Consider the following 16517-nt stretch of genomic DNA (forward strand, 5'->3'; position numbering starts at 1 on the left):
ATCAGGGGTAGTTAAGGCAGTGATTATATAAGGTAGATCTTTAAAGAAATACACTTACATTAATCAGTAGTCCTCTAGTGTGGATGTGGGAGACTTCCTGATGGTACCTCAATTAGGGAAAAAAGGGAAATATAGTGTAACACCGTTTTATTAACAAAATAAGTAAAAAAGAGATTGAAAACTCACAAACAGCCAACAATATATGGCAATGAGAAGAAGTGCATCCAGACTCCACAAGCTGTCCTCCAGAATCCCTGGCTGTCGGTGTGGGTTCTGTTCCAGCAATCAGGAGGGTTTCCTGCAGAGATGTGTCAGCAACGGGGGGTCTTCTGGCACTCGCAATCACTGAAGAAGCTATTTTGCGAAACGCGTCTGACGAACTTTGGGCATCACAGGCCACCGTACTGAGGAGTTAGAGCTTCATCCGGCTTGGAGGCAGCACTGCGACTGACGCGCATGCGCGGGAAGTGGAAGCGGGAGCTGTGGCAGGGAGAACAGCAATAGGGAGAAACATGGTCTGTGCACGAGTGCCAGAAGACCCCCCGTTGCTGACACATCTCTGCATGAAACCCTCCTGATTGCTGGAACAGAACCCACACCGACAGCCAGGGACTCTGGAGGACAGCTTGTGGAGTCTGGATGCACTTCTTCTCATTGCCATATATTGTTGGCTGTTTGTGAGTTTTCAATCTCTTTTTTACTTATTTTGTTAATAAAACGGTGTTACACTATATTTCCCTTTTTTCCCTAATTGAGATACCATCAGGAAGTCTCCCACATCCACACTGGAGGACTACTGATTAATGTAAGTGTATTTCTTTAAAGATTTACCTTATATAATCACTGCCTTAACCACCCCTTCTTTTTTATTGCATGTGTCCCTGAGTCACAAGTGAAATCTAGCGCCGGAGGATCCCCTTTTTTCCTTTACTACCTGGTGGAGGAGGCAAGAGCAACCACCGGAGCAGCTCACCCAAACACGATCAGGTAGCGCCTTTATTTGGGGGAGGGGCCTATGCTTCTTGATTTCTGGCCACTTGGTGGGGGGTTATGTTTCTTTATGTCTGGCCCAGTCAGTTATCCAAGTCCAGCTCGCAGTTGCCCCGCTCCTCCTTAAAGGGCCGTGACGGCCATCTTGTCCCTAGTCTGGCCAAGCTCAGATCAGTTCAATGCCCCTATTCCTTCCCTCTCTACTGACTTTGTTCCGTTGGAGCTCTCATTCACCAGGGGGAGCTCCAACGGGACACTCCCAATCAGTCAAGAGGCGGATTTAAACTTTAAGGGGCAGGCGAACCACATCTCTCTGGCGTCGCTCTCTTTGCCTCCTGAATAGAAAATGGCCACTGCTTCTCTCTGCAGGCCTCCCTCATGATCGGGCTCTCTCAGGTTCTTTTCAGCAGGGGTCTCGTGCCACCTGACAAGTGGAGGGAGATCTGCGGCTCCCTCTCCTGCCACAGCTCCGGCAAGTATATCTTAAAGCTGCTGGGCCCTCTCCTCAGCTCTCCGGTCACACCACGACTCACCGGAGCGGCAGACCTCCACGCTCTGTCAGTTCAACAGATCGGTCTTCCTCACAGTTCGGCATCCTCCACTCCGACAGGACTTCTCTCTCGCCAGCCTCCGCAGTCGGCAACTCCATGGCTCCGCCTTGTCCCCCCCAGATACTTACCTGCGAAGTTACCGGATTTAAATCTCTCTCAGGGGAAACAAAATAGCTGCCAAATCTCGGCCGTAAGGAAGCTGCAATGTCATCAGTTGTAGTTTCCTATTGGATGGCCATTTGAATCCCTTTTAAAAACCAGGAAGTGATACCGGTAACTTTACCAGTAATGTATCTTGGGAACCAGGGTGGGGTTCTCCGGAGCAGAAAGATAGTGCAATTCAGCTATGGAAAACCTCCAACCCTCCGGGTTTCAAACCTAAAAAGGAAAAACTGGACTAGGGCAGGGTTAGGGTGGGTTTCTCCTTTTAAACAGCACCAGTAACAAGGAGGCTAGTGTGTTATGGTATAAAACATGTTACACATGTAGCCAGGTCCCCCAGGCTCACCCTTATCTCCGCTGCAATAGGGAGAGTAAGGGAAGGTTGCAGAGCGTGCAGGGAGAGCTCCGGTGCACCGGAGGCTCCGCGGCGGCCCGAGCATCCAGGGCGCCGCCATTTTAGTACTCGCGCATGTGCACCGAGTCTGGAGGCGATGGCGTCAGCAGAGAGTGCGCGCATAAGCAGAGAGTGGCTGCGGTAGCGCGTGAAGCACGGACCAACCAGAGGGGGCATAGCATCGGAGACTACAAGTCCCATGAGCCTCAGTCAGACTAGGTGATACCAGGGAGCCAATAGAGAGACAGGAGCTCAGCAGGAAGAGGTTAGGAGGTTGCGCAGGGGAGCACGCTGGGCAGAGAAGATCGGGAGGGGGACGAGGAAGGAGCTCAGTGTGTAGAGAGGCAAGTAGCCTCTACACTAGGCCCGTATACCCCTAGGCCCAGATAGGCCCTGAGTCACAGTCAGTCAGAGTTAATGTAGGGACAGGCCCTAGAATAGGAACCTGTCACGTTAGTGAGTGAAGCTGCTAAAGACACAGAGACTGTCACAGCACCATCCCAGAGGTTTGGGACCAAACCTCTTCAGGCATATCATCAGCCATCCGGGTGGGATCGCCCCGGAAGGTATCACCGGCAGCTCCGCGTCGTCGGATCCTTTGTGAAGTCTGTTTGCGGGCCCGAGCGCAGGACCGCTCGGTAGGTAACATTCATAAAGTGCACCAACTATAACATTGCTCATGTTAGTGGCTGCGCAGTCACACACCTACACACTTATCTTTGGGGTTCGTGTTACGGGGTGTTGGACACTGGGCGGGAGCACGGTGGTAGGTCGCGTCCTGCGAGACGCGTTAACTAATGTGTCTCCTTAGGGAGAAATGCTGATGGGTTATGATACATATATGCATGGTTATGGTTACCGATAGTAAAGCTACTGTTTCTTTTACATGCTGTGTGAGTAGTATTGTGTTATTGTCCTGCGAGGCACAACACCCGCTCTGCTGGGAGCCATCGCAGGTGGAGGCGCTGCATCTGATAAGCTATAATCCATACATATACATTGCCCCAGGCTCTCCGTGGCAGAGGCTTAGGCCCTGCGAGCCAACAGGTTATACAGCATTTTTAGTTACACTGTATTCAGTAGGAAACAGGGCAACACACAAAAAAAGTGCACATTTGAACCAGTTTCCAGACCGAATATGCTGTAGTGATCTTTGAAGAACGTTTATGTTCAAGATCACTTGTGCTTTACCTGCACAGGTCACATCCAGAGTTTGTACGTATGACTTTTATCTGTAAAATACTGCAGTAAAATCAGTAAAATACTAGAAAGTACTCTACTTTCTATGAAAACATTGCTCCTTGGCTCTGATATACACACAGCGTTTGTTCCATGCCAATGTGCAGGATGTAAATGCCCTCGGGTGACAAACAGAACAAGCAATGACAATATGCGCAGAACTGCCGGCCAGTTCAAGTTCACCTGACAAAGCTGGAGGAGTCTGCAAAAGGCATTCTCCAAGGATTATCCACAATAGCATTGGATTATTCAAAACGCAGCTGCACTGCTCCTGAACACTAAAAGCTTGTATGCAAAGTAATGAGATTTCATTTTCCTTCCCTCCCCCAATCCTACCATAATCTTTCAAATGCATTTCTCTTGTACTATGCAGCCACGGGGTTTCTGTATGTCTAAACATCATTAAACAAATAACTTTCGCACAATCATTAGGGTGCACATTTCTCCAAAGCTTGAAATATCTGTTTGGCTGGAATCTGGGAGAAATAATGACAAGCTTTTGTTAATGCACTTTCCATACAGAGCAGAGAGCATCCTTCTTTACTCAGACTTTATTAATTTCATTGTTTCAAGTCTGCCCCTCGAGCATACAAAGTCAAGCAAGCAGTGTCTTTATCCCAAGGAGAATACATTAGTTCACATAGGTTCCTTGTACAACAAACTACAGGCTTTATTAAAGTTACCTACTTTCCAGAAGGCTCAACCAGTGCAGGTTTAGGAAACAGAGCTATATACTGGAAATATAGTAATTGGCTACTCTAAAAATTTAATCTGTGACATTTTATTTAAAAGAGAACATCGTTTGGCGATTCTCAGAAGCACGTTTTGTGTGGTCTACGGTTAGTCTTGATTAATTGTATTTCTTTACAAAATTTTGCAAACTGGGACTGTCCTTGGAATACCGGGACATTTGGAAGCTTTAGGTTTTGTGATCGTTTTGGCACTGAATTTATGCTAGGATCTCATTTTGCAATGCATTCATTGAGTTACATTGCTCCAATTCTGTTTGCTGCCAGTCAGCAAGATCTCTTTTCGAGAACGGTTACATGAGGCAATAAGAGGATTGTGGCAAGCTTTACGTGGCAGGCGTCTGTGGGGTTTATTCAATAAGCCACAAAGTGTTCCACTGCACCAAATCATCCAAGAACTCCACTTGACTTAAAAGCGAGTTTACGTCTGACCGCAGGAAGATCGTCAACTTGTCTGTCTTGTCTTATTTTTACCTTCCTTTTTGTGAGGGACACAAACTGCTCACTCCTCTTTGCCTTCAGCCCGGAACTACATGAGAAACTTCTAGAAAATGTAATATTTGTGAACAAGAATTGTTTTGCATTTAACTTAAAAAGATAAAATACAAATCATCCCTCTAAATTGTAATACCTTAATACGTATCAGGGATTCTTTATACCACTGTTTAAAAAAACATTTCAATTTAGAAAACATTGGAAGACAGCTTTTTGGATTCAATTTAGGAATGACCGTTTTAGATTATAACTGAAAAGCACAGGAAAAACACAGCCGCTGATTATCATGCACTTCCGGTTAAAACATTTGAAAAAAAAAAAAATGGAAATAAAGCATTATTTGCTATTAATCTCTACCTCTTGTACAGTCGCAGGTGGGGAACAAAGGCAACACAAGGGGAGTATGGAAACTAAAAAGGTACACCAATAAACATCACACTCAAATAAGTCTTCATTTTGTTTAATTGGTTTTTGTGGTTTTTTTTTTTAAATAAATGAATGCACCAGAATATCCCCCCCAAAAATAAACACCAATTTAACAAAAAGCAAACACCGAAAACTGGAATACCCAATTATATTTTCAAAACAGGTTAGCAATAGGTATGCTGTAAAAAAGGAAATATTTTCTTGAGTACACCCCAGAGGTACTCTGGGCGTGAATACAATCACAGTATGATAACATAGCAGGGTAGATCTTTTTTTTTTTTTTTTTTTTTTAAATAGACAACAGGTTATAAATGATGTTAAAAGTATGAACATTTCTTGTAGTAATTGACCTAAAGTGCTCCTACCAGACGAGGAAGTTTCGGCGCAGCCGCCGATAAACCGCAGGCATGTAGCCGCCGTCGATAAGCCACAGAGTACAGCTATCCGCTGGCTGTTTCCCCGCAAAGGTAAGTCCCTAACCTTAACCCCTTACCCCAACTTGGGCCCCTTACCCTAACCTGTTAACCGATTGCCCGATAAATCCTAACCTTTATTCCTTACCCTAACCTGCAATCAGACCCCTTACCCTAACCCGCAATCAGATCCCTTACCCTAACCCGTAATCAGACCCTTACCCTAACCCGCAATCAGACCCCTTACCCTAACCCGTAATCAGACCCTTACCCTAACCCGTAATCAGACCCTTACCCTAACCCATAATCAGACCCCTTACCCTAACCCGTAATCAGACCCTTACCCTAACCCGTAATCAGACCCTTACCCTAACCCGTAATCAGACCCTTACCCTAAACCTTAATCAGACCACTTTCCCTAACCCATAATCAGACCCCTTAACCTAACCCGCAATCAGACCCCTTACCCTATCCCGTAATCAGACCCTTACCCTAACCCGTAATCAGACTCCTTACCCTAACCCGTAATCAGACCCCTAACCCGTAATCAGACCCCTTACCCAAACCCGTAATCAGACCCCTAACCCGTAATCAGACCCCTTACCCTAACCCGTAATCAGACCACTTACCCTAACCCGTAATCCGACCCCTTACCCTAACCCGTAATCAGACCCCTAACCCGTAATCAGACCCCTTACCCTAACCCGTAATCAGACCCCTTACCCTAACCCGTAATCAGACCCCTTACCCTAACCTGCAATCAGACCCCTAACCCGCAATCAGACCCCTTACCCTAACCCACAATCAGACCCCTTATGCTAACCCGCAATCAGACCCCTAACACGCAATCAGACTCCTTACCCTAACCCGCAATCAGACCCCTTATGCTAACCCGCAATCAGACCCTAACCCGTAATCAGACCCCTTATGCTAACCCGCAATCAGACCCCTAACTAGTAATCAGACCCCTAAACCTTAATCAGACCCCTTTCCCTAACGCCTAATCAGACCCCTTGCCCTAACCCATAATCAGACCCCTTACCCTAACCCTTAATCAGACCCCTAACTAGTAATCAGACCCCTAAACCTTAATCAGACCCTTTCCCTAACTCCTAATCAGACCCCTTGCCCTAACCCGTAATCAGACCCCTTACCCTAACCCGTAATCAGACTCCTTACCCTAACCCGTAATCAGACCCCTTACCCTAACCCGTAATCAGACCCCTTACCCTAACCCGTAATCAGACCCTTACCCTAAACCTTAATCAGACCCTTACCCTAACCCATAATCAGACCCCTTATACTAACCCGCAATCAGACCCCTAACCCGCAATCAGACTCCTAACCCGCATCAGACCCCTAACCCGCAATCAGACCCCTTATGCTAACCCGCAATCAGACCCCTAACCCGCAATCAGACCCCTAACCCGCAATCAGACCCCTAAACAGTAATCAGACCCCAACCCGTAATCAGACCCCTTACCCTAACCCTTAATCAGACCCCTAACTAGTAATCAGACCCCTAAACCTTAATCAGACCCCTTTCCCTAACTCCTAATCAGACCCCTTGCCCTAACCCATAATCAGACCCCTTAACCTAACCCGCAATCAGACCCCTTAACCTAACCCGCAATCAGACCCCTTACGTGCAATCAGACCCCTAACCCGTAATCAGACCCCTTACCCTAACGGTCCCATAATCAGACCCCTAACCCATAATCAGACACCAACCCGTAATCAGACCCCTTACCCTAACCCTTAATCAGACCCCTAACTAGTAAACAGACCCCTAAACCTTAATCAGACCCCTTTCCCTAACTCCTAATCAGACCCCTTGCCCTAACCCATAATCAGACCCCTTAACCTAACCCGCAATCAGACCCCTTACCCTAAGCGCAATCAGACCCCTTACGTGCAATCAGACCCCTAACCCGTAATCAGACCCCTTACCCTAACGGTCCCATAATCAGACCCCTTACCCTAACCTGCAATCAGACCCCTAACCCGTAATCAGACCCCTTACCCTAACGGTCCCATAATCAGACCCCTTACCCTAACCTGCAATCAGACCCCTAACCCGTAATCAGACCCCTTACCCTAACCCGTAATCAGACCCCTTACCCTAACCCGTAATCAGACCCCTTACCATAGAGCCCTCAACCCTTTAACTCCTTACCCTAAAACCCGTAAAGTTAACCCTTAACTATAACACTAATCCCTCTAACCACTTACCTTTGCGGTGAAACGGCCGACGGCTAGCTGTCCCCTGCGGCTTATTGGCGGCGGCTAAATTGCCACGCTAAAACGTCCCATTCCGCTCCGTACTTCCTAATCACATTTATTAAAATGAGTGTTTTGCGAAGTGTCTCGGCTTCAAAATATCTTCCCCAAGCAGCAATAGATTTGCTCACGAGAAGTCCTTTTGCTCACAGTGAGAGATTGTTTCTCTGATAGACCTGCTGCAGTTCTGCAGACAGAAGACTTGGAGAAGTAGCTCTCCAGTCTAAATAGACTTCTTGGCCTCCTCTAGGACAGGTCTTTTTAGGGACAGGCGGTGACAGATCTCATTGCATTCTTTGTGCTGAGTGCTGAAGAACAAGTTTATTCCTTTCCTCCCAAAGTTGGTACACGTCGGTCCTCCTTGATTACTTTTTTCAGCAGGAGTTTTATTATCCGAATGGATCTGTGGATCCGTGAGGTAAATAAGCGCTTCTCCTTTGTCACTTCCTGTCACCCAGCCTGTAACCACGATAAAAAAAATAAACAATTATACTTGGTACGTGACCTGAGTGTACGTTGACCTGGCTGTACATAGAGCGTGCGAACGCGACGAGAAGCGCCGACCCTCGCGATGTCACGTGACGGCCGGGTCCCGTGAGTGGTTTTCCCAATGAAGCCACACCCCCAACACCCCCCCCCCCTCCTCGTCGCGTCCACGTAGAGGACACAAATCGCTCCAGCTAGAGGCACTCATGAAGCCACACGCACGGTCCCATGCGCGTACGCACCCTGGACGGGGCCTTAGAAACACAATCACTATGCAATGCAGCTTGAACAGTGATGTTTTTGTAGGTTAAACAGGTGTGTTCTACTCCAGCCCCTCAAAGGGTCAGGTTTTCTGGATATCCCTGCTTCAGCACAAGAGGCTCAATCAGAGGCTCAGTCTTTGACTGAGCCTCTGATTGAGCAACCTGTGCTGAAGCTAGGATATCCTGAAAACCTGACCTGTTGGGCAGGGGAGGAGGGTGAACCTTGAGGACTACTGTTGGATACCCCATGGTTAAATGATGGCAAGACAATAACCAAAGAAAAAATCATTTATATCTAAACTATGATGAAGAATCCAGTTTTAAAGAGAATGCCCTTTCCAGTATGATCCTTAAACATTGGGAATCACTGTAGAGATCATTGTTGGCCTCCACTGCTCCACTATTCCCACACCCTAAAGATAATTTCCCGTAAGAAAAGTTGAACCTTTTGATCTCTCCCAGCTTCGGGTATATTGACCTCGTACTACTTCCTTGGTCTTTAAGAAAAAGAAGTCAGAGGAATGTGAAAGCTTCATAGTCACATTCTGTATTGGAATATCCTGACACGCTCCATTTCTAAATACAGATGCAGCCACGAGTATCCGAACACTTGGCTTGGAAAATCGGGGGCAATCTCCTAGTAATCCTGCAACATTTCTGTGAGATTCTGCAGACAATCTAAAGGCCCATCGGATTAACACAGCGGGGGTTCCTGCAGTCTCATTCAGTTTGAAAAGGCCCCATACAGCCCATTCTGCTGGAAGCTTTCTTATGGCATAGCACTGCTTGGTATATATGGGAAATATGTACAAATGCAGTATCCAAATGGAAAAATAAATGTTGCAGGTGGCAATACAAAACTTAGAATTACAATGAGTGGTTTCTATAATAAATTGTCTTGTGTTATGAACCTGATTTGGAAACAAAACATTTACAGGGCCAAGGAAGAAGGTGATTTATCATTATTTCACAAATAACATTTTAAATGAGTATACTGTATTTATAGGATGCATATCACAATTTTCAATGATAAAAATTGTTTGGAAATACAATATCCCCAATTTTGTGGGTCGTCCATAATATTCCTTTAATGTAGTTGTTTCTGCGATTTTATATACCTATATTATGCTGTGTGGACATACAGTAGTGGTGGGTTGAAGTGCTTACAACTTTTTGATCAGACTGGGCTAAAATTTGGCATTTTGAACAGTTTCCTTTTTGTGTGTGTGTGCTATTAAAGCAAAAAAAAGAAAAAATGCCTAAGCTAATTTACAACCAATTTGCTTTAGTTGTAAAATATGCAGTCTTTTGCTTGTTTAATTTAATTTGTTTTACCCTTAACTCATAGTTTAATAAAGCAGTTATCATGGCTTAGCCATGGGGTATGAAGTTCTTACTTCTCCTACCACTCTACATTTTGAGAAGACCTGTTTCATCTCTATCACTAGCCATACTGTATGTGTGAGCTGTCACTGGCCATACTGTGTGTGTGAGCTGTCACTGGCCATACTGAATGTGTGAGCTGTCACTGGCCATACTGTATGTGTGAGCTGCCACTGACCATACTGTATGTGTGAGCTGCCACTGACCATACTGTGTGTGTGAGCTGCCACTGACCATACTGTGTGTGTGAGCTGCCACTGACCATACTGTGTGTGTGAGCTGTCACTGGCCATACTGTGTGTGTGAGCTGTCACTGGCCATACTGTATGTGTGAGCTGCCACTGACCATACTGTGTGTGTGAGCTGCCACTGACCATACTGTGTGTGTGAGCTGCCACTGACCATACTGTGTGTGTGAGCTGCCACTGACCATACTGTGTGTATGAGCTGCCACTGACCATACTGTATGTGTGAGCTGTCACTGACCATACAGTATGTGTGAGCTGTCACTGGCCATACTGTGTGTGTGAGCTGCCACTGACCATACTGTGTGTGTGAGCTGTCACTGGCCATACTGTATGTGTGAGCTGTCACTGGCCATACTGTGTGTGTGAGCTGCCACTGGCCGTACTGTGTGTGTGAGCTGCCACTGGCCATACTGTGTGTGTGAGCTGTCACTGACCATACAGTATGTGTGAGCTGTCACTGGCCATACTGTGTGTGTGAGCTGTCACTGGCCATACTGTGTGTGTGAGCTGTCACTGGCCATACTGTATGTGTGAGCTGTCACTGGCCATACTGTGTGTGAGCTGTCACTGGCCATACTGTGTGTGTGTGAGCTGTCACTGACCATACAGTGTGTGTGAGCTGTCACTGGCCATACTGTGTGTGTGAGCTGTCACTGGCAATACTGTATGTGTGAGCTGTCACTGGCCATACTGTGTGTGTGAGCTGTCACTGGCCATACTGTGTGTGAGCTGTCACTGGCCATACTGTGTGTGTGTGAGCTGTCACTGACCATACAGTATGTGTGAGCTGTCACTGGCCATACTGTATGTGTGAGCTGTCACTGGCCATACTGTATGTGTGAGCTGTCACTGACCATACAGTATGTGTGAGCTGTCACTGACCATACAGTGTGTGTGAGCTGTCACTGGCCATACTGTATGTGTGAGCTGTCACTGGCCATACTGTGTGTGAGCTGTCACTGGCCGTACTGTATGTGTGAGCTGTCACTGGCAATACTGTGTGTGTGAGCTGTCACTGGCCATACTGTATGTGTGAGCTGTCACTGGCCATACTGTATGTGTGAGCTGTCACTGGCCACATTGTATGTGTGAGCTGCCACTGGCCATACTGTATGTGTGAGCTGCCACTGACCATACAGTGTGTGTGAGCTGTCACTGGCCATACTGTATGTGTGAGCTGTCACTGGCCATACTGTATGTGTGAGCTGTCACTGGCCATACTGTGTGTGAGCTGTCACTGGCCATACTGTATGTGTGAGCTGTCACTGGCCATACTGTGTGTGTGAGCTGTCACTGGCCATACTGTATGTGTGAGCTGTCACTGGCCATACTGTATGTGTGAGCTGTCACTGGCCATATTGTATGTGTGAGCTGCCACTGGCCATACTGTGTGTGTGAGCTGTCACTGGCCATATTGTATGTGTGAGCTGTCACTGGCCATACTGTGTGTGTGAGCTGCCACTGGCCATACTGTGTGTGTGAGCTGTCACTGGCCATACTGTATGTGTGAGCTGTCACTGGCCATACTGTGTGTGTGAGCTGTCACTGGCCATACTGTGTGTGAGCTGTAACTGGCCATACTGTATGTGTGAGCTGTCACTGGCCATACTGCATGTGTGAGCTGCCACTGACCATACAGTATGTGTGAGCTGTCACTGGCCATACTGTGTGTGAGCTGTCACTGGCCATACTGTGTGTGTGAGCTGTCACTGACCATACAGTATGTGTGAGCTGTCACTGGCCATACTGTATGTGTGAGCTGCCACTGGCCATACTGTATGTGTGAGCTGTCACTGACCATACAGTATGTGTGAGCTGTCACTGACCATACAGTATGTGTGAGCTGTCACTGACCATACAGTATGTGTGAGCTGTCACTGGCAATACTGTGTGTGTGAGCTGTCACTGGCCATACTGTATGTGTGAGCTGTCACTGGCCATACTGTATGTGTGAGCTGTCACTGGCCATATTGTATGTTTGAGCTGCCACTGGCCATACTGTATGTGTGAGCTGCCACTTACCATACTGTGTGGGTGAGCTGTCACTAGCCATACTGTATGTGTGAGCTGTCACTGGCCATACTGTATGTGTGAGCTGTCACTGGCCATACTGTGTGTGTGAGCTGTCACTGGCCATACTGTGTGTGAGCTGTAACTGGCCATACTGTGTGTGTGAGCTGTCACTGGCCATACTGTATGTGTAAGTTGTCACTGGCCATACTGCATGTGTGAGCTGCCACTGACCATACAGTATGTGTGAGCTGTCACTGGCCATACTGTGTGTGTGAGCTGTCACTGGTCATACTATATGTGTGAGCTGTCACTGGCCATACTGTGTGTATGAGCTGTCACGGGCCATACTGTGTGTATGAGCTGTCACTGGCCATACTGTGTGTATGAGCTGTCACTGGCCATACTGTATGTGTGAGCTGTCACTGGCCATACTGTGTGTATGAGCTGTCACTGGCCATACTGTGTGTGTGAGCTGTCACTGACCATACAGTATGTGTGAGCTGTCACTGACCATACAGTATGTGTGAGCTGTCACTGGCCATACTGTATGTGTGAGCTGCCACTGGCCATACTGTATATGTGAGCTGTCACTGACCATACAGTATGTGTGAGCTGTCATTGACCATACAGTATGTGTGAGCTGTCACTGGCCATACTGTGTGTGTGAGTTGTCACTGGCCATACTGTATGTGTGAGCTGTCACTGACCATACTGTATGTGTGAGCTGTCACTGGCCATACTGTATGTGTGAGCTGTCACTGGCCATGCTGTGTGTGAGCTGTCACTGGCCATACTGTGTGTGAGCTGTCACTGGCCATACTGTGTGTGTGAGCTGTCACTGGCCATACTGTGTGTGAGCTGTAACTGGCCATACTGTGTGTGTGAGCTGTCACTGGCCATACTGTATGTGTGAGCTGTCACTGGCCATACTGCATGTGTGAGCTGCCACTGACCATACAGTATGTGTGAGCTGTCACTGGCCATACTGTGTGTGTGAGCTGTCATTGGCCATACTGTGTGTGTGAGCTGTCACTGACCATACAGTATGTGTGAGCTGTCCCTGGCCATACTGTATGTGTGAGCTGCCACTGGCCATACTGTATGTGTGAGCTGTCACTGACCATACAGTATGTGTGAGCTGTCACTGACCATACAGTATGTGTGAGTTGTCACTGGCCATACTGTGTGTGTGAGCTGTCACTGGCCATACTGTATGTGTGAGCTGTCACAGGCCATACTGTATGTGTGAGCTGTCACTGGCCATACTGTGTGTGAGCTGTCACTTGCTATACTGTGTGTGTGAGCTGTCACTGGCCATACTGTGTGTGTGAGCTGTCACTGGCCATACTGTGTGTATGAGCTTTAACTGGCCATACTGTATGTGTGAGCTGTCACTGGCCATACTGTGTGTATGAGCTGTCACTGGCCGTACTGTGTGTGTGAGCTGTCACTGGCCATACTGTGTGTGTGAGCTGTCACTGGTCATACTATATGTGTGAGCTGTCACTGGCCATACTGTGTGTATGAGCTGTCACGAGCCATACTGTGTGTATGAGCTGTCACTGGCCATACTGTGTGTATGAGCTGTCACTGGCCATACTGTATGTGTGAGCTGTCACTGGCCATACTGTGTGTATGAGCTGTCACTGGCCATACTGTGTGTGTGAGCTGTCACTGACCATACAGTATGTGTGAGCTGTCACTGGCCATACTGTATGTGTGAGCTGCTACTGGCCATACTGTATATGTGAGCTGTCACTGACCATACAGTATGTGTGAGCTGTCACTGACCATACAGTATGTGTGAGCTGTCACTGGCCATACTGTGTGTGTGAGTTGTCACTGGCCATACTGTATGTGTGAGCTGTCACTGACCATACTTTATGTGTGAGCTGGCACTGGCCATACTGTATGTGTGAGCTGTCACTGGCCATACTGTATGTGTGAGCTGTCACTGGCCATACTGTGTGTGAGCTATCACTTACCATACTGTGTGTGTGAGCTGTCACTGGCCATACTGTGTGTGTGAGCTGTCACTGGCCATACTGTGTGTATGAGCTGTAACTGGCCATACTGTATGTGTGAGCTGTCACTGGCCATACTGTGTGTGAGCTGTCACTGGCCATACTGTGTGTGTGTGAGCTGTCACTGTCCGTACTGTGTGTGTGAGCTGTCACTGGCCATACTGTGTGTGTGAGCTGTCACTGGCCATACTGTGTGTATGAGCTGTCACTGGCCATACTGTGTATATGAGCTGTCACTGGCCATACTGTGTGTGTGAGCTGTCACTGGCCATACTGTATGTGTGAGCTGTCACTGGTCATACTGTGTGTGTGAGCTGTCACTGGCCATACTGTATGTGTGAGCTGTCACTGGTCATACTGTGTGTGAGCTGCCACTGGCCATACTGTGTGTGTGAGCTGTCACTGGCCATACCGTATGTGTGAGCTGCACTGGCCATACTGTGTGTGAGCTGTCACTGGCCATACTGTGTGTGAGCTGCCACTGGCCATACCGTGTGTGTGAGCTGTCACTGGCCATACCGTATGTGTGACCTGCCACTGGCCGTACTGTGTGTGAGCTGTCACTGACCATACTGTATGTGTGAGCTGTCACTGGCCATACCGTATGTGTGAGCTGCACTGGCCATACTGTGTGTGAGCTGTCACTGGCCATACTGTGTGTATGAGCTGTCACTGGCCATACTGTATGTGTGAGCTGTCACTGGCCATACTGTGTGTATGAGCTGTCACTGGCCATACTGTGTGTGTGAGCTGTCACTGACCATACAGTATGTGTGAGCTGTCACTGGCCATACTGTATGTGTGAGCTGCCACTGGCCATACTGTATTTGTGAGCTGTCACTGACCATACAGTATGTGTGAGCTGTCACTGACCATACAGTATGTGTGAGCTGTCACTGGCCATACTGTGTGTGTGAGTTGTCACTGGCCATACTGTATGTGTGAGCTGTCACTGACCATACTGTATGTGTGAGCTGTCACTGGCCATACTGTGTGTGAGCTGTCACTGGCCATACTGTATGTGTGAGCTGTCACTGGCCATACTGTGTGTGAGCTGTCACTGGCCATACTGTGTGTGAGCTGTCACTGGCCATACTGTGTGTGTGAGCTGTCACTGGCCGTACTGTGTGTGTGAGCTGTCACTGGCCGTACTGTGTGTGTGAGCTGCCACTGGCCATACTGTGTGTGTGAGCTGTCACTGGCCATACTGTGTGTGTGAGCTGTCACTGACCATACTGTATGTGTGAGCTGCCACTGGCCATACTGTGTGTGTGAGCTCTCACTGGCCATACTGTGTGTGTGAGCTGCCACTGACCATACAGTATGTGTGTGACCTGTCACTGGCCATACTGTGTGTGTGAGCTGTCACTGACCATACAGTATGTGTGAGCTGTCACTGGCCATACTGTGTGTGTGAGCTGTCACTGGCCATACTGTGTGTGTGAGCTGTCACTGGCCATACTGTGTGTGTGAGCTGTCACTGGCCATACTGTGTGTGTGAGCTGTCACTGGCCATACTGTGTGTGTCTGAGCTGTCACTGGAACGGCTGATTGTATATAATCCCACTTTAAAGTGGGGCATACAGGGCATAGTTATATCCAATTCAGGACCATGATTGAAGCTACCAAACGCCCTTATCTACCCAAGCCAGTCATGGTTTACACAGGTCTGTAAAAAAAGCATAAACAGGTAAGGAATAAGACATGTGGTAGCTTATTAATGGGGCCAGCTGTGCGGCTGGACCATACTCCACGGCCAAGGGCGCTTTGGCACGGTCATCTCGCCGCAGGCATGTAGCTGCCACTGAAAAGCCGCAGGGTACAGCTAGCCGCCGGTATTTACACTGCGAAGGTAAGTCCCTAACCTTACCACTTACTGCTAATCGGACTCCTTACCCTATAAATCTGTAGCCCCTCACCCCAACGTGTTAACCCCTTACCCTGAAAACCCCTAACCTCGCCTTACCCTATAACCCCTAAAGTTAACCCCAAATACTAACACTAATCCCTCTAAGTACTTACCTTCGCGGTGAAATGGCCCACGGCTAGCTGTAACCTGTGGCTGATCTGCCGTGTGTTAAATGCCTGTGGCTGATCGGCTGTGCCGAAATGTCCCATTCTGCATACTCCATCCCACAATAAGCACCCACCTTATCTTTTGTTTCAACTTTACCCCTTATTCCCTCTATAGTGTAAGCTCTCAGGAGCAGGTCCTCATTACCTCTGTATCTGTGTGTGCTTGTCTGTCCTTACTTGTACAGTATGTCACCGTTCATGTAATGATCAAATATCTGTACCCCCATTGTACCGCGCTGCAGAATATGCTGGCACTTTACACAAACGATAATTGTCATAATTGACGCCATTTTGAATTACTGAGACATTAGGTAAAAACAATCAA

The 16517-nt window shown here is 47.8% G+C and overlaps 1 protein-coding gene across 6 annotated transcripts in view; it reads right to left on the bottom strand.

The window, feature by feature from the left end:
- Nucleotides 1-4842: 4842 nt before the first annotated feature.
- ALPK1 (alpha kinase 1) overlaps nucleotides 4843-16517 on the bottom strand; it is a 144185-nt gene continuing 132510 nt past the window's right edge. For 5 of the 6 annotated variants that reach the window (XM_075617102.1, XM_075617110.1, XM_075617127.1 and 2 more), the window contains one exon: nucleotides 4843-8158. In XM_075617102.1, the coding sequence (XP_075473217.1) occupies nucleotides 7923-8158 (236 nt within the window). In that variant the 3' untranslated portion in view covers nucleotides 4843-7922. The remainder of the gene's footprint in view (nucleotides 8159-16517) is intronic. The other variant, XR_012804162.1, reaches the window with a different exon arrangement.

The sequence above is a fragment of the Ascaphus truei genome, chromosome 1, assembly GCF_040206685.1.
Source record: "Ascaphus truei isolate aAscTru1 chromosome 1, aAscTru1.hap1, whole genome shotgun sequence".
Lineage (NCBI taxonomy): Eukaryota > Metazoa > Chordata > Amphibia > Anura > Ascaphidae > Ascaphus > Ascaphus truei.